This window comes from Haliaeetus albicilla, chromosome 1 (assembly GCF_947461875.1).
Source record: "Haliaeetus albicilla chromosome 1, bHalAlb1.1, whole genome shotgun sequence".
In the NCBI taxonomy this organism is placed as follows: Eukaryota; Metazoa; Chordata; class Aves; order Accipitriformes; family Accipitridae; genus Haliaeetus; species Haliaeetus albicilla.
In genome coordinates, this window is record NC_091483.1 from 50,021,062 (window position 1) to 50,039,203 (window position 18,142).

Sequence of the window (18,142 nt, forward strand, 5' to 3'; positions counted from 1 at the left end):
TGATTATGAAAGAACATTTAATTACACAGTTCATTCCAAGGTAATTTTTTGACGCTGTATTGGACATATATTCTCTGAATAAAACACTTTTGTGAACAAAAGGCATTTATAAGGAAGGATATTTGGAAAAAAACTCAAGTGTTTTCTTTTAAAGTTATCGTTCTTGCAACATGCACGGTACATTTTCAGAATTTCACAAGCTGCACCAAAATTGTTTTAAAAATGTATGGGAAGATCAAGTCTGAATTGCATACTGACAGACTCATAGACCACTCACAAAAGTGCAGGGAGAGTACCAAACTTGAAAGTCAGAAATTAATATATGTAATTACATATATGCAATATATACAACAGTCTGCACAACTGAGTCTATATACAGACACAAGTTTTGAAGTAATACGTCACAGATGTGGAAAACAAAATCACAATCTGCCATGTTCAGAATAGATGACTGACTGACTTACCCAAAAGATAAATTCACAAATTTCTGCCTCAGCTCTAAAGTACTACAGAATAAATCACATCTAAAGCTTGGAATTCAGAGAAACTTAGTATCTTTCACTGTATTTAGAGAATGTATCTCTCAAGCTTTTTAAAGAGACTGAAGCCAATCTATTGCATTATTATAGGTACTCACTTTATAGAGATAGTAGGTCTCCCTCAGATAAGGTAGTCTGAGATTGTGCTTGTAAGACGTGAAGGAATCCAAAAAGCCTGAGGTGAGATGACCTTAGTGGAAGCAACAGTCCAGAATAAGGACAGTTCTTAATACTTTTTCTTGAAAAGTTCTACAGTGCCACTGAAGCTGAAAAGCTTCCTTTTTTCTAAACCTAAATATGCTAAATTAGGCATGCTCTGAACAAATGCGTCCATCACTGAAATAAATCTAATTGTGCAGTGCCTGAAATTCTTTGAGGGGCTACGGGCATTTCTGAGCATTGTACATTTGTAATGATTCATATACTCCTTTAAAATACACAAGTTTCAGAAAAATGGATTTTGATCAATAGACTCAGAAATACACCTAGAAAGGGAAGAACCATAAGTAGTGTGAATTTGTCATGAGAAAGGCTAATAGCACAGCCCTAAGGCACCCTTCCAACTGCAATTTCTATTGATCTTGAAGATCCTAACATAGCTATTAAGAAGTAAGAAGAGGCTATGCACTTAACCACAAACATTTAAGATCAAATAATCAAACAGGTGGTGAAAACAAATTAACTATTCTGGATAAGGAAAATGGACATTGACAAAAAAGATGAAGCATCAGCTAAACTGGGCACACTAGATACACGGTATTACACATTTTTTCATATTTTTGGGGGAATAAAGTCAATGGTGGAATAGTGGAATACTTTGACAAAAGAGCCAAGAGACTAATTCAGGGACATTACAGGCATCTGTGCAATAGCTAAGGAAATGATACAAACTCAAAGAGAGTATGAGGAGGCACTGAAGAAAGCAGTGACAGAAAATAGCAAGTTGGATCAGATATAACATTGATGACATAGTGAAAGAAATCAAATGCATTAACTATATGTTTTCTCCATGGAAAACCAAGCCAATTGACAGAAAAGCTGCAGTCATAGGCTTGTACAAGGTTTCCATATGGCACAGAGGTGCTGTGGAAGATTATACTTCCTGCAAGTTATTTCAGATAAAGAATCACTGACTGCCCTGCTGAGACAAAAAACTGCTCCAGAATGAAGCTGGGAAATGTTCATGGGAACATAACAAAGTATTGGAACAAGTAAATTCAAGAGCAGAACTGGGATGCTACACACGAGCCAGTACCATTCAAACAGTGAAGTCCAAAAATGGCTTAGGAACTGGGCTTTTACAATACTACAACAGTAAGTGTAAGAGGAGACAGACAGCTGTAACATGAGAAAGAAATAGATTCTCAGCTGAGAAGAAATTACTTAACATTGCATATGCCTCAACAAATACATAACCAATATAGGTCAAAATAAAACAGACTGCAGTCAATTTCAGATGATATTTGATTTTCTTGGAAAATACTTCCAAGGTTATGCTGAGCATGACTTCAGTTGAAAAAAATTTATCTTAAAGTCATATTCCTATTTGAGTTTGTATAGAAGAGAATCGAAGAGGTCACCCTAGTCCTTTTTCTTCTTCAAATGTATGATTAACTCTGCCTATGGCATTCCTATACATAACTGCCTACTCCATCTGTATATTAAATCAGCATGTGATCTAATATCTTTCTTGTCCTGGACTAATTTTTTACACTGTCCAAGTCTCATTTACAAAGTATTACAGATTCTTACAGGACTTCACAAGCTCTGAAAACTGAGTATCTAGAAGATCCTTTGGCATCTGTGGCATCTTCAGTTCCAAAGCCAAAGGCCTCGTGTCCAAATAGGCTTCAGGGAAAACACAGGTCCTTAAAAGAGTCACTACTTATCTAATACTAGAATTTTGAAAAATCTCATGTGGTTGGAATTTTTTGTTCCATACTTAGAAAGGCCTTACTCTTCTTGTTTCATTCATACTTCTGTTTCCTATTTTTTGGTGTCAATAGTTTGCGTAATGAATACACTATTACTGCTCAAAGGGCTTTACAGTGGATTGAAGAAAACAGTTTAGACCCACATAATAGTTAGCTATATAAGTAAAAGTCATTGGTGACAGAGGAAACTTGTAGTGATTTTTTTTCTGGATTCACAAAACTAGCAAATGGGAATTTCAGGTACCTACAAGTTTCAGGTTCAAAATATTCTACCATTTGCTCCACTTAACTGAGACTAATTTCAAGACTCATGTTAATCCCTTTTTCCACATCCCCTCCTTTCAGAACAGTGCCAGCACACAATGAAATTTTGAAGGCAGTACTGAGTCATTAAAGTAAGTAATCTGTCTGGTTAATTAACAAAGCATTAGGTACTGGTTTAAACAGCTTAACTCCAAGCAGACTTTTTTCCCAGTGGCCATAATCCAAACAAGAACTTGAAACAGCAAGAAGTGAAGAACACTTGTCAGTAAATCTTTCTAAGACACCTGCAGAGTAATACTGTATTTCAGATGGTTCAAATTTATTTTTTTCTCTACTGACTATAAAAGTCTTATCTTTCGAAATTGTTTTGACTGAAGTTATGTTATTGCTGCACTTCTTTCAGAAACTATTAGTAATAGTTATTAACTGGAATGCTATCAAGTCTATCTACCTATGTAAGAAAGACTTACATTTATAGCTGAACATTCCTGGTATTTCACAATGATTTGTAAACTGAAGGGACTTGATGTAGAGGCAGAATAAATATGAAGCACTAAAGTGTAATTTTTGAAGTAATTGTTTCCTAAGTGTAGTCACAGTTTAAAATGATGTAGGGTTTGATGTAGAAAATGCATGTAGAAAAAATTGCCTAGGGACTGCAGAAAGCAATAGAAGCCAATGGATTTAGCTATTTTCTACACTGACAGCTTGAAAATCATGACATAAAGCAAGATCTATGAGGGGATCTAATGAAATGTAATGTATTATGAGCTTTGGCTAGGAACAAATATGGAAGGAAAGTCATGACAAATAGGACAAAAAAAGAGGATAACAGTACTAAAAGCAAAAGCCTCAGGGAGAATGAGAAATAGACGTCACATGTACACAAGTGCTCAGAAATTTAGTATTCAATATATTGACACAGACTGAAAAAAAAAAGTCACTTCTGAACTTTGAGTATGGATATAGAGTCAATGAAGTCCACAGAGGACTGGGAAGATGGTTCTGGAAGACGGTTCTGGAAGACAATAAGAAAAAGGGCAACTGATGCCCTTTCATTAGAACTTCAGTAGATGATTTCTTAAGTCTGATCTTCTGAAGGAGCACGAATAACAACATTGGAGAGCTTGGTGCCATTTGTTGTTGAAGAGCTGGAAAAACAACCTAAAGCTGCTGTAAAACTCCAGAGAAATAAAGGGCAAGAGAAAATGACAAAATGAACTATGCCCGCTTGCATTTATTATTCAGTACTTTAGAGCATGCTGGATAACATGCAGTTTTGTTTTAGTTATGAGCAGCAAAATGTTTCATTATCCTTGTCAGATAATGAACAGGTAGGAGAACTGAAGCAAATGCATTCCCTTAATACTGCAATCTAAAATGGCCAGAAGCCTGGTGGAATCAAGGTGTCCTGAACAAAAGAGCAGGTCCTTCTGGAAAGCCTCAGTGTGACAAGGATTACGACAGGGTATAGTACCATGCATGTCCATCTCTCATGCACGGTGCAAAGGTATCCTTGAAGTAGCTGTACTGTTCTGCATGGTGGCTGAGGAGAATTCCAGGTCGGAGCTAAAAACTAAGTTGAATAGCTAATTTCAGAGCAAAGAAGTCAGGGTACTTATCAAAATCAGGATACTTATCAAATGACACTAACTGCAAAAAAATCTCAACTCAAAATGTTCTGTGCTCTGAAGGGTCCAATTTCTTTTCCAGGAGCAAGAGAAATAAAAGGAAGCAGGAATGCATAAGAGAGAACAGCACCATTTTGAGGCTGCTAGCTGAATGACACCCTGTGGACTAAAATCACCTTGAATGACTAAAAGTTTGCAGTGGGGCCCTTTCTGTCCACCACGAGTACTGTAATTACTGCAGCTGTAATCACTGGGTGGGGTGTGGGGCTTTTAATCCTGAGAACGGTCTCCAGTAGGACGGACAGACTCCAGCCCTAAGTAACCACATAGGTACATGTACAAAGAGAGTAGAAGCTTACGTCTAATAACTAACTCCATACTTGACACCTGTGAGAGGAAGGTTGGTTTTAGGATTACTGCCTAAGTAGCACCCTACTATAGCTGACATTAATCTAACTTTTCCAGTTATACCACACTGCTAACTTGTCAGCTCATCCGACTCTTTTCTTACCTCAGTAGAGGCTCAGAGCTTCTGAATATAGAAGGCATAATATTATTTTAATTTACAGATGACCATTAGACAGTTCTTTATTTCCAGTAACATCCCAAAGTACTAAAAATGTCCATTTTTTAGTGTTTCTAGAAAAAGTAGTTGGTCACATACTACATTTGTATTTATCACATGAATATGTAGAAATGCTCCTACAAAATAAATTCTTAAAATGTTAATAAATATGTCTTCAGAATGGGTTTCAGCTTAAATTAAACATATATTGGAGCTGCCACCCTGGAATACCTGTATAAGAGAGTAGACCAAAAAAAGACACAAGCAAATTCATGATTTGGAGATTTATTTGCAAGACAAGCAAGTTTCATGTTTTTTGAGTAAAGTAAGCAAACATTCTGTCCAGCCATCACAAGGAATGGTCAACAATTCAAAAGACAGAAACAGGTGAAATCTCTGTGAAATCTGAATCTGATCAAGAAGGTTTTCTGAGTAAATATGGGGACAGGAGATAATATGAATATCTGAATATAAGCGAAAGATCTTAGAAATCAATTCACTGCTTTGGTGGTAGTCTATGAAGTTATCTCTGCACAAGAAAGATGTGCTCAGGCAGCTAGACTCCAGTAAGCATTCTGGCAGCAAAGCCCTGTCACTGCAATAGCTTGAGAAAAGTAAAAAAGAAGACCTGCTAGAAAAGCTTACAATGAAGGAATGCATCACTGTTGTGACAACTGGGATACCCCAGTACAAAACAAGCACCGACAACAAGCAGACTGCAAATCCTATGTCCACTAGGTTGCTTCAGCTTAGCTTATTTGCTTCGCTTTTTTTTTTCCATTCATACTTCTGCATTTACATGTTTGTCAGATTCAGCCACATCTTTAGGGCACTTTTTAGATAATGATTGCTGCAAGCAGTATTAACAAGGTGCAAGTGCAAGCTTTGTACAACTGTATCATCTCCCCTATATTGTCACTCAGTATGCATTAGAATTTCTTACCAGGAATAACTGCAAAAGTAGCACTCAACCTCCTTTTAAAATGCTAGTATTCATAATGCCTGTACGAACAGTGCAGCATCTCAGTATTCTATTATTATAGAGTGTATAAAAAACAGTTTTCACAGAATATGTAATGGATCCCATAAAGGAGAGACCCAAGTCAGTAACAACTCTAAAACAAGAGCCTTTCAGACAAAACCTGACAGATCTACCCTCAACGGAAAAATGCAGGGAGAAGAAAGAAAGAAAAAAAAAAAACAACTTCAGCAGCAAACAATTTAACAAGGATAGTGTAAAGTTATTCTTCAATACAGGAGTGGTCATCTTCATGCCATCTTCAGCATAATACCCAGTGGCTATGGATCATCCAAAGAAAAAGTGCGAATGTATGATGAACAGAAGCATGACAAATTACTAGGAACATCCAAAAATAATTGAACAAAAGTGGGTATGTTACCTAGATACAAAATATTGTTGGAGGAGAGCATCTATGAACAAGACAAGTATTATGCCATAAAAACTATGAAAATCAAGGCAGGTTTCCAGCAACCAAAAAAATGTTTGTAGTTGACAATCTTATCAGCCACTGCAGAGATTCCCAGTAGTGGGATACACTGAATAGGCAATAGGAGAAGAGCTGCAAAAAACAGGATTAGGATGTATACAAATTTCTAAGAGAAGCTGCAAAAGAAATGCCCAATTATTTCCTAAAAGCAGTGTTCAAAAACCTTTGCTGCAAGAAAGTGTGAGAAAATCTGACAGCATTCTGAGCTCTACATTAGGTATTTAATATATGCTAAGACACAAACTTGGTTCTGCTCTCTTCTCCGTACTTACCAGTATACAGAGGAGATGAGAAGCTGTTTTACCCAGCCTTATGAGGATTACTGTGTTAACTCTGTAGTCCTGGACACTTACACACAGAATAGTTAGAATGAGCTTGGCCAATGAAAGCTATGTTGACATGACACTCACCGATACATAACTCCCTGTGGGAGCTGTCTCAGTAAGCATGAATTACAGAAACACTGAAACTGTCCTAATTTATACCATGAAGTAAACCCACCACCTGTGTCTAGGTGGAGGAAAGATAACGAAACATTACCGTCCTTCCTTCCTGTCAGACATGCTGAATATTGTTTTCCTATATACGAGAGATTCTCATGTCTAGAGAGAGTGTGTATATTCACAAGCAATATACTAAAATATGAGTTATAATGTGCCAGTGGATGCTGCATTAGGAAAAAAAAAGGGGGAAATGAAAAGGTACTTTCTACAAAAATACCCAAATAATTAGAGGAAATGTTTCTAGACACACCTATATCCGTAAATTCATAAAACCAAAGTATACCACAAAATGAAACAACCTTTGGTATGAGTACCTTCTGCAATGTGGTAAAAACAAGTAGGATTTACATATGTTTTAATATAAATGCGTTTCTGTATATCCCCAAAACAAGTCACAGCCAATGCTAAGAAAATCCTTAGCAACAGGTGTTGAAATGTGCTACATCATCGGGAAGGGAGAATAAGACGGGTTTATGAGGCGCTGCAGAGATTCTCAACAGTACAGTTCTTTAGACAAGAAAAAAAATCAAAAGGAGAGCTAAAAAGATAGTGAACGGAAATAGTCAGATTGATAAGAGAAATTTCCAAAGGAACATCATACATATATATAATGATGTTGTATTTTGCAACAGAACCACCAGACAATCTGTACAATGAGGCTATAGCAGCAAAACCCCAATTCTGAAACTTATTCTGCTTAATTAACATATTAAATAACTACAAGTTCCTAGAAAGCAGAAGAGGACAAAGATAATAACAAGGATAAACTGATGTGATCTGACTAGACAACTCTAGTGCAAGCAAACTGTCCTTGACCCAAGTAACCTAATTTCAATTTGTTAAAAAAAAAAAACCAAAACCCCAGAAAGGACAGCATTGCAGCAGTAGATGGTCTCTTGTGTTTTCTTTATTCCCAGGGGTGTTCTTGAAGCATCAATTCTCAGACTTAATAGTTTGCATACCATACATGAAATTGTAAGTGGCTTCCCATGATGCACCCACCTCAGGATATACAGATCAGGCACTTATGACCCTGATCTGTAATCAGCTTTATTGCAAGGATATCAGCGATCCAACAAAAATCCTGTTCTGACTCCAAAGTTATGGTAAAGAGTTCTCTGCTTACCACACTTTGGGTTTAAGGCTGTTAGCAGTACAGCAGCCTTCTTACTCATGGGCAAGCAGCGCAGCCAGAAAAGTGAAAGGAGACAGGCACTGACCTTGGTAAGAGGTTTGCTGTTGATTTCAGTAAAACCAGGATTTCACTTTTAGGGAAGGTATTTCCAGAGATGACGCATGCTCCTGGGGGCAGTGCTCTCTCACACAAGGGGGAAGATTATTTTGTAAATAGACTAACAGAATTTGATATCCAACTTGTTTGGACTAGCAAAATGACAGCCAGGAGGTCATGTTTTAATTCCCACTCATTACAAGAATAGATATGTTAAGTAATGTTAAGTAACATTGGTACCATAGCAAAAGCATATAAACTGACAGAAAATACATTTAGGCAGTGACAATACCCTTCTTGAGTTGGAATAAGGAGAAAAAGTTATAACTTAAGGTGAAAGGTGATTCTGAAAGGCTTTGTACGAACACCTGCTATACCTGGAAACTGGATTTGATGATCGAGGAGGTTTTTTTCAATCCTTTGTTCTAAGCGAGAACTAATTCAGTAACAGAGATTCAGGGAAGGTTCGGAGATGTAATATGGCATAATGGAAATGTGGGGAGGAACCTAGGTTTTGTGAAGTAAATTGCAATTATGTGAACCTGCATGTTAGGTGCAGGCATTACAGTACATTACAATACCCAAATTACAGAAGGCAGACCCCAGAATTACACAGCCAGAGATAATCTGGAGACATACCTTTAATGTACTATAATTAAGACAGAACATATTAATGCAAAATACACATAAACTATTAATAAAAACAGGTGGGGTTTTTTTTATTTATAGGCCATTAATTCTTCATCCAAGATGAAACAAAAATGCAACTGAAGTAACTGATTCTTTCGCATTTATGCAAACTTTGATTCTTCATAATATGTAAGTCCCATATTTTCAACAATATCCAGTCTCAAAATAAGCCTGTGGATGCTGTTACTTAAGGGAAAAAAGAAAATATCCCAAGAGGGCTGAAGGAGGATAAAAAAGCATTGTAATTCTTCATTTTATGAGTGACTTCATGATGTTTGACTGAAGGGGCAAGTAGTGGCTGTTAATGAGGAAAAGTCACAGAAAGAGGTACCTTCCTTTCAATATCTCTAACACAAAAACGTCCATACCCTAACTGTATTTGGCTAAGAATACTCTTTTACCTCTGAAAATGAAACCACTTCTTTTCTCCGGAACACAGACAGGGAGATGAATGTGTCCTTAAAAATCAAGTAAGACTAAGGAGAAATAGAAAACTGCTCATCGCTCAGTCTGGAAAACAGGAACATCAAATGAAATCCATAGCTACTACCAGGGGGAAAAGAACATTCATGATTCTTCCTCAAAACACACAAGAAGAAAGGTATCTGCTGAAACTTCTCTATGGTGTGACTGATCAAGGCCAATTCCTGTCCTCATGCCCATTCATCACTTTGGCCAATGGCTATAGAGTTAACCATCTTGTCTGGTTAAATAACATAGTACTGACAGTTGTACTATAACCACGCTAGGCTAATACTCCTGTGTGGCTGAAATGGCCGACTAACGAAAGCAGTATTACTGCTTGACTTCACGCAATACCAGGCACCAAGGGAGGAGCTGACCTCTGTCAGCACAGAGTACCTCTGCTTGGTAACCTCTCCCTGAAGAGCAGTTAGTTTTGCTAATCTTGCATCTGCACTCCAAAAGAAAAGTCAAGGTGATAGAATATAAATAGACCTTATATTTCAGCATCACATGTAGAATCACACGTACACATCATGTAGAATGGGGTTTCTGTAGGCCTAAATGGAAAAATTACATATCCTGTCCGACTTACACAATAAAGGTAGGTGAAGTCTGTATTTGAATAGAGAATTCCAGTGCTTGGTCACACACAGCAGGGTTTGAAATCAGCTGCTTCTATTCTCTCTTTTGTTTTAGAGAGCAAGGGACCTTAGGAGTTAGGGAAGATTAGAGACTCTGAGTGAAGTGTTGAAGGGCTTTTTCTTAGAACTCAAGCAATGGAAAAAATGATGAGTCCTCCATGATCAAGAAAACCCAACTCACCCCCCTCCCCAAAACCAAGACAACCTAATTCAAGTCCCTAACTCAAGTAGAGGGCTCTGAGATGATCAAGAGCTGCATTTTTATGCTCACCAATAAGGTAATAACTATTCTTCAAAAAGCATATCTAACTATATGACCTAGTACTATATTAGATCATTTATAAAATCAAAAGAATGAGCTGCAAATCTTTTACTTCTGGTGCAAGGTGTTTCTTCAAGGAAGGGGTATAAGTTTGCCTTCTCTATAGATAACAAACTTAATTAAAAAAAAAACCAAACCACAAAACTACAGGGCACAAAACTTTGTACACTTACTAGTCAGTTATTAGCACAAACCTATTTAAGCTACAGAAGTCACTATCTAAAAGCTGTAAATAGACTTACTGATTATACCTTAGTTTCTGCTCTACTTGAAAAAGATTAAGGTTTGCAGCACACTTACCTGAATTTAAGGGTATTGGGTTTTTTGTATATTTTATCTATTCTTAAAACTAAGAAAGAAGATAATCAGACCTTTATTCTGTCATGTAAGGTAGGAACCTTGATTATCCCACTGAACTGTAATACTGCCCATCTTTTTGACTTCAGGAGGGCTAGATTTTGAAAGAACACTTCTTCAGTAGCAGCATTGGTATTACAGTTCCAAGCATTACTTAACTATACATGTAAATACAAGTTTATTTGTTTATTAAATAAGCAAACATTAAAACATTGTGTTCTGTTATCCTGAAAAATTCTTAGTAACACTTGTCCTCTTGAAACAGAGGTTGGTAATTGTTTCTCAGCAGTGGAAAATGTGGAATTTGGGGCAGCTCACGGACGTGAGTAGAAGAAAAACTGCCAACAGCAAGGGTGACAAGGTTCTTGAGGTCGCAAAATTAAACTGTGATGCCTAGCATTGAATTGACACTGCAACATTTTTATTGCCCTAGGAAAGCAAGCCTCTTTGTATAAACAGAGAGGACATTGTCATACCAGCACTGGATGCCTATTGTTGGTAGCATTTTCTGTCACTAAACTAGACTTGCTGATGATGTCTTATGCTAGAAAGACATGAAGTATCTATGTTATAACAAGACAGAAAAGTGGATAGTGTAAAAAGAAATAGAAAAGAGAAAAGAATAGAAGCAGATCAGAAGTTGCTAAGGAAAGACTAAAGATGAAAAAAAACTTAATGAGAAAAGAGAGACCCCCTCAAAAAAATAAAGAGACAGCAAGTAGCATAGCATATCAGTACCCTTGTCTGCTGGCAGCAGCAAACTAGAAAAAGCAGTGCCCCTATAAACTTCAGAATGCAGAATCTTGCAGAAAGAACACATAGCTGAGTTTGACAGACATATTAGTAAGAATAGAGTATTAATTATTTGAAATACTCATCTCTACCTTTAGCCACTGACAGCTCAGTGCCTTTAAACAGGTTTCTGAAGTAAACCTTTGATTCAGTAAAATATTCAATCAAAACCAGTCTGAGGAACATCTTTATTTAAATTGTATTTTTATGCTCAGTTCTGTTCAACAATTGGCAAAGGTCAGCATCTCCACTAGGTAGTTTCCCTTCTCCCAAACAGCTTACCATTTTTAATACTGGAAGTTATTCATGTCTGAAATAACGTTCATTGCCATCAACATCCCAGTTTTCATCAGAACCCTGAATTTGTGCTACAACTTGATCTTCTACAAGTTATCTCCCTCGAGTCAAGTATTTGTCGGGCTATCCATTGTCTCTCGGGGCACAAAAAGAAGTCCAAGGACCACCTGTGACAGAAACAATGATTCCATTAGTCTGAATTCACAACAGGAGTTTCATTTATTAGATAAAACAATCTTTAATAGAGCATTTAACATTACCATTTTAAAACTAAAAAACAAAACATCATCAAGAACAATCATATTCTGAAAAGGCTGATTAGATCTCCAACCTGATTAAGATAGTTCCATTCTTATATTTAAAATTTATATTCTAGAAAAATGCACTGAGAGAGGAACACTCCTCAACTAGATTCTTACACTGCTCAAACCAAAACCCAGGGCCAGTTTAAAAAGCCTCCAAAATAAAATTCTTATTGATAGATCTCATCCCCCAATCCTGCAACAGCTGTACTATTTAACAAAAATTGGATTTAAAAAAAAAAAAGTCATAAGTAGCTGCGTTCCCTACTTCTTCCATAAGTAACTTCACTGATCTTACAGATTTTGGTCAGAGATTACTCTTGAGTTTTATTCTTTTGAGCACTCACAGAGCTGTCTTTACAGAAGTGTTTGGACCTAATACAGCTGAGGCAGATTTAGCGTACAAACATTGTCTTTTTTCTCCTTTTTCATTGCCATCTCATTCAGAAAAGTAGTTAACACGCATACTTAAGTTTAAGCATGTGTGCAGTCCTACCGAAGTAACTGTCTTGCTGCTCTAGGGCCCTGGGTCCTCAGCAGTGTCAGACTTACTCTCTGCCTTCTTCACTAGTAACAAAACCAAGAGTTTTAGCAACAAAACATTTGGGCCAAGGACATAGGAAACCGGGAGAAAAGTACAAAACCCCAAATGAATCTAACACAAAACAGAGATGGGCAAGAAGGGGGTGAATGCAGCTTTCTGCGCTGATGTGGTAGGTGCTAGTTACCAGCTTGGCACCAGTCCCTGTGTTACCCCAACTTGTGTCAGGTGTTAGCAGACAGGACAGGCACCGAAGAGTGAGGGTGAGACTGCTGGGGCTCTCTTCTTGCCTGCTGGAGGTTCCCCTCCAACACAGGGATCCGTTGGAGGGATAGCCAGGGCACCTTTGGACCTCAGCACATAAAGCGCCCAGGAAAAAGCAACCCACCAGGCCAAGAGAACAGTTTCAAAAGGAAGAGAAAGAAGAGCAAGAGGTGTAAAAGAGAGCTTTCTTCATTGACCTTAAGAATGGTCCAGTCCTGCAACCACTGAGTACCCAAATGCCCCTGTCACTGGAATACAGGTGAACATCAACTGACATTTTAATGTAACAAGTGGTAAACTAATCTCCGTAGTCAAAGACTTAGAACTGCTCTCTCACCTTGTTCTTGATGCATTGTTTTTCTTGGCATGGGTAACAACAAAGGCATAAGGATACTAGCAATCACTGAATTTGTGTGTAATATTACATAAATCACTTTTAATGGTCTCTTCAGTTTTCGGAGTTGCTCTAATCCAATGTTGATCAAGTAAAAACTCCACTGGTTGCAAAGTACTAGTAGTTCTTTAATTCACCTTCCCTAAGGCTAGTTATTTCATCTTTTCAGGGTGGAACTGTTGAATGACCTTATTTCTGATCTATGAATATCAGCCATGGAAAACAAGACACATTAGGATGATTTACACCAAACTTCTTTTCAAAATGAGCTATTATTCTTTTTAAAATTAATTATTAAAGAAAGCACATCCATTTAAAGTTCAAGCTGCATGAATGTGCTATCAAGATATGGCCACTGAAATCCTTATGCCTTGAATGTTTCCCTTGAACTTTGTTTCAAAGTTAAAAGATCACAGACATCATAAACCAAATTCAGTCTTTGCGTAGGCTAGCATTAAATCACAGCTGTCCCCATCAGGACTGAATTGGTGTCAGGCACCTGTTAGATTACAAAGCCACCATAAAAAAAAAAAAAAAAAAAAAAGAAAAAAAAGAACAGACCAGAACTATGAAACTTATTACAAGTCAAGTACATTAAATAAAAGAGGATCCTACCAGTTGCATCATCAGCTTCTGTGTCTAGAAGAGCATCTACTGAAGCCATGCTTGTGACTATGAAGGAGTCTGTAGTATCAGACACTCCTCGCTTGCTGAGACAAACTTCTTTGAGATACTGACTTCTCTGCTTTGATCAGTGTCTTTTACTAACCTTCTCACTGTCAGGAAGGTTACACCACTTGTTGAGAAGGTTTTTCTAGGCCTTCCTACTATTTCCCAATGCACTTTTTTAATCATAAGTCCATAGGTTCAATTTGTAGTTATCTTCCAAAAATATTTATATAATAGAGAGTGGGACAGAGATGCAAGATGTTTTCCCCCACCAAATCCACCTTTTTGGTAAAGTGTTAAATACTCCTTATCTCTGTTAGTCCTCTCTTGCAAAGAAGGAAGAAAGTCTTCAATGAGATACATTTTCTTCAGGAGGTATCTTCTGTTCCTCCCTGACCTTTTTTCCAGTGGAATTTTCATCCTGTGTCCTTTTTCCTCAATAAATGTGCCAGCAAAAGACTTATTAATAAATATAGGTCGTTGTAAAATCAGAAGTTTCTTTCTTATTACAGCTCTGTAAAAAGTTGTAACTGTCTTTACAATTAGCAAGCTGCAAATTAGTTGTATGTATAAATCAGATCATTTTCAATGTAATCTCTTCCTGAATAATCTGAATTAGTGTAAACAAGACTCAGGAAACTTTCTTCTTCATACTCACAAGTATTAGGCCAGGGTATTCTAAATACTTATGCCTCATCATAAATTTAGTCACCTGAGTAACCCTTTCTTAATTCAATGCCAAGTTTAATAGTGGTTCTCACATAAGTAAAGTTATGCCCAGGCATAGGTTTTTTGCAGGATTAATCAAAAACACTTTGCACACCTTTTTGAATCTTAATTATGTTCTTTCCAAAGTTTCCTTTTATCCATGTACTAAAAAAATATTTACTTTGAAGAAAAAAAAGACTTCAAAATTTTAAAAAACTTGTTATTATTTTTTTCCTAAAACAGACTAAAAACTATTTCCCATCTTGTACAAAGCATCTACTTGTTTCAATTAATCCTTAATTTCAGAGGGTAAACCAGTATCTAGTTCATGTTCCAGTCTAAAATAATTTATGTTCAGAAGAATGCTCTGTTCTCCTAGCTGTAGGAGATAACTGTTGCCAGTTTGCTGCAGTTCTTAACAGCCGCTATGACAGAAAAGGCAAGAACAAGAAATGCAGTAAGAGCGAGCAAGTGAGCACATGTTGGGATTCAAGAGGGATTACGTGAGATCTACAGTAGAGAATATGCGCACGCATAGAGCCCAAGGATTCAGTTACGTTTCCAGAAAACAGGCACCACCTTTATTTCAGACTTATTACCAGACATGTCTGTATTGCAGACTCCCCACAGAAGTGCTGAAGTATGTATTTAGTAATTAAGGGGGAGGAGAATTTGACCCTTTCCCCTGGAGTAACCCCAGTAATAAGCCTATCTGGACCCTTTCTCCCTCCACCTGAAAATCTCCCAGGGAACAGGGGTAGTCAAGCGCTGACTTGGACTTCTGGAGTAACTGATTCTCCTAATATATAGTATTGCAGTGTGCAACCCTGCTAGCTCCAGTGAATTAAATTTCTGTCAATGAAAGCGAAAAGAGAACATAGCTTTTAGAATTTACATCAGTGGCAACCAGAGGGAGAAAAAAAAATAAAATCTGTTAGTCTTCATTTTGAACCTGTGTGTTGGCATTCCACTATGGCTGAATAAAACTGAAACGTACAACCCATTTGAATTACCTGACTTAACCTTAAAAAGCTAAGTGTGCCACTGTTTGCCAAAGTCCAGTATTAGCTACCTTCATTAGGCTAGCTTACAGCAAAGCCTGGGCTCAAGTTCCCCCTCAGATTAATTTTAAACCACTAGCTAAAGAACTTAGTGGAGTTATAATAAAAAACCTGACAGCCAGTTGTGAAAAAAATAAAAGCAGCATCTCACTCATCATGGAGTGAAATTCTGCTTTCATTAACAACGCAGCTCTCTTCACATGCTCCTGTATTTTTTTCAATGAAAGATGCATTGAGTGCACAGATTTGGTACACGTGCACAGCAGCTGGTCTGACATGATAAAGCAGAATGAATGTGAAGAAGTTCCTGCCCGTCTGACCAATAATCCATGCACTAAGAGGGATTTACTCAATCGACCATCACAGATTCTATCCTGTCAAAATTCGAGATTTTTTTTTCTTAAGGACATGCCTAAATCTGTTTTCTGTCAGATGTTTCCCATTCCCCAAAGACCTAGATAGCAAGTAGGAAGTGAACAAAGACAATGAAACGACTGCCTTGGTTTGTTTTATTGGTGGTTTGTGTTTTTTTCCTGAATCCTGCAACGTCTATAACTTAGTATTTGCTCGCTTTGAAGCTCCAACCGTAGTATTTATTACTGGAGACATTCCTGTAACTCAGCAAAAATCAATCAGAAGAACAGCATCCAGCATGCGCGGGCACACACCGTATGCCACAGCAGCATCCCCAGTACCACGTCTGAATTCCGTTCTTAAGTGAGGCTTCCTTGCCTTTCTTTTCTGCTAGGTGGGAACTGTCGAGAGCTAAAAATAGCACCACGATTCGGTGGCGGGCGCTAAAAATACCCTTACCCGCTCGATCACCGACTCGGTAGGGAAGACGAAGCCCTCGGCATGTGTCACAGCCTATAACCGCTGCCTGGGGATGAAGGCAGGGAGCGCCCGGCCCTGGAGTTGCGCGCCCGGGCAAAGTTTTACCGACAGACGGAGAGACCCCGGCGCTGCGCCCCGCAGCCCCCCACCCCCACCCCGGGCGACCCCCCCTCCCGGGCCTCCCCGCCGCCCCTTACCCGCGTTCCGCAGTTTCTTGTTGCGGTAGACGGAGAGGATGACCAGCAGGTTGCCCAGCAGGTCCACCGCGATGGTGAAGATGAGGATGGCGGCCAAGGTGGAGGTCACCCAGGGCGGGCGGCGGGGGGCGACCTCGGCCGGCGGGTCCCGTGGGAGGACGGAGCCGTTCAGCTCGCTCCCGTTCACTCTCATCCTGCCGCCGCTACCTCCTCCTCCTCCTCCTCCTCCTCCTCCCAGTGCGGAGCCGGGTGCCGGCGGAGCGGGCGCGCCCCCCAGCGCTGCCTCCCGCGGGGGGCAGGTCGGGGCGGGGGTCGCGGCCGCAGCCGCCCTCCGCCGCGGGGCTGCCCGCCCTTAGGGCGGAGAGGGGCTGGCGGGACGGGGCGCTCCTCCCATGGCCGCTCCGCCTAGGAAGTTTCTCCGAAGTGTGCATGTGCCGCGGCGGGACGCTTTTATAGCCTCCCCCGCGCCTCCCGCCCCGCCCCGCCCGCCGCCGCCGCCACCGCTGCCGCCAGGTGACACCGAGCCGCCCCCGCGCCGGCACGTGCGCGGCCGGGGGGGTTCCAGCTGCCGCGCGGCGGCGGCGGCGGCGGCGGCGCCGCAGCGCCACAGCTCCCCCCCGCGGCGCCCGCCCGCCCGGCGCGGCGGCCCTCATTCACTGCCGCGCTCCGCTTCCCCCATTCATCCGCCCGGCCGGCGGCTCCATTCATCCGCCCGGCCGCTCCATTCAGCGGCGGATCGATGGGTTTGGCCGTCTTGCGGTTTATGCGCTTTGCGGCGCTGGGGGCTATTTTTAGCTCCCCCGGTTAACGCCGTCTCTTGGTTAGGCGCGCGCTGAACTCCCTTCCCCTCCTCCCCCGGCTTTATTTAACATCGCACTCGCACGGTAACGTGAGCGCGGCGAGAAACCCCCCCCACCCCCCCCCCCATCGGGGAGCGGGTCGGTGCTGCTATAAAAAGCTCCTCGCGAAGCCGCGCTCGCTGCGGGCGGGGGAAGGGAGGGGGGCGTCTGAGGACCCGCGTCCCGGGAGCACCACGTGCCGCCGTTGCACGGGGGCGGCGGGGGGAGACACAGCGCCCCCGCAGCCAGCGCGCCCCCCCCCCCCTTTCCTCCCCCGCCCCCTCGGCGGCGCGGGCGAGCCGCACGGCGCGGCTACGAGCCCGGTGGGGTCCGGCTCCGCCGTTCCCCAAAAAGCAGCGCGGATGGAACAGGGAGCCATTGCCCAGCCGTGAGGAGGAACCGGTTGAGTGAGCGGGGTACCCCCTCGTACGGTGGGTGTTCCGGTAAAAAAAAAAAAAAAAAAAAAAAAAAAAAGAAATGAAAAAGGCACTTTCTTCTGACTGTTACAACGGCACCGAGTGTTCTCGCTCGACCGGTATAAAGCTGTTTAAAATACCGGAGCAAACCGGGCATAGGAATTCCTCTCCAATGTAA

At 40.5% G+C, this 18,142-nt stretch overlaps 1 protein-coding gene across 2 annotated transcripts in view; it reads right to left on the minus strand.

The window, feature by feature from the left end:
- MTNR1A (melatonin receptor 1A) overlaps window positions 1–17,182 on the minus strand; it is a 61,941-nt gene extending 44,759 nt beyond the window's left edge. Inside the window, exons 1-2 of one of the 2 annotated variants that reach the window (XR_011325707.1) lie at window positions 16,710–16,903; window positions 5,203–11,906 (exon numbers count right to left, since the gene is read on the minus strand). Coding sequence is in view for 1 of the 2 variants with exons in the window: in XM_069788769.1 (XP_069644870.1) it covers window positions 16,710–16,902 (193 nt within the window). In the remaining variant the exon portion in view is untranslated. Of the gene's footprint in view, window positions 1–5,202; window positions 11,907–16,709 lie in introns of those variants that run through there. The other variant, XM_069788769.1, reaches the window with a different exon arrangement.
- Between the last annotated feature and the right edge of the window lie 960 nt (window positions 17,183–18,142).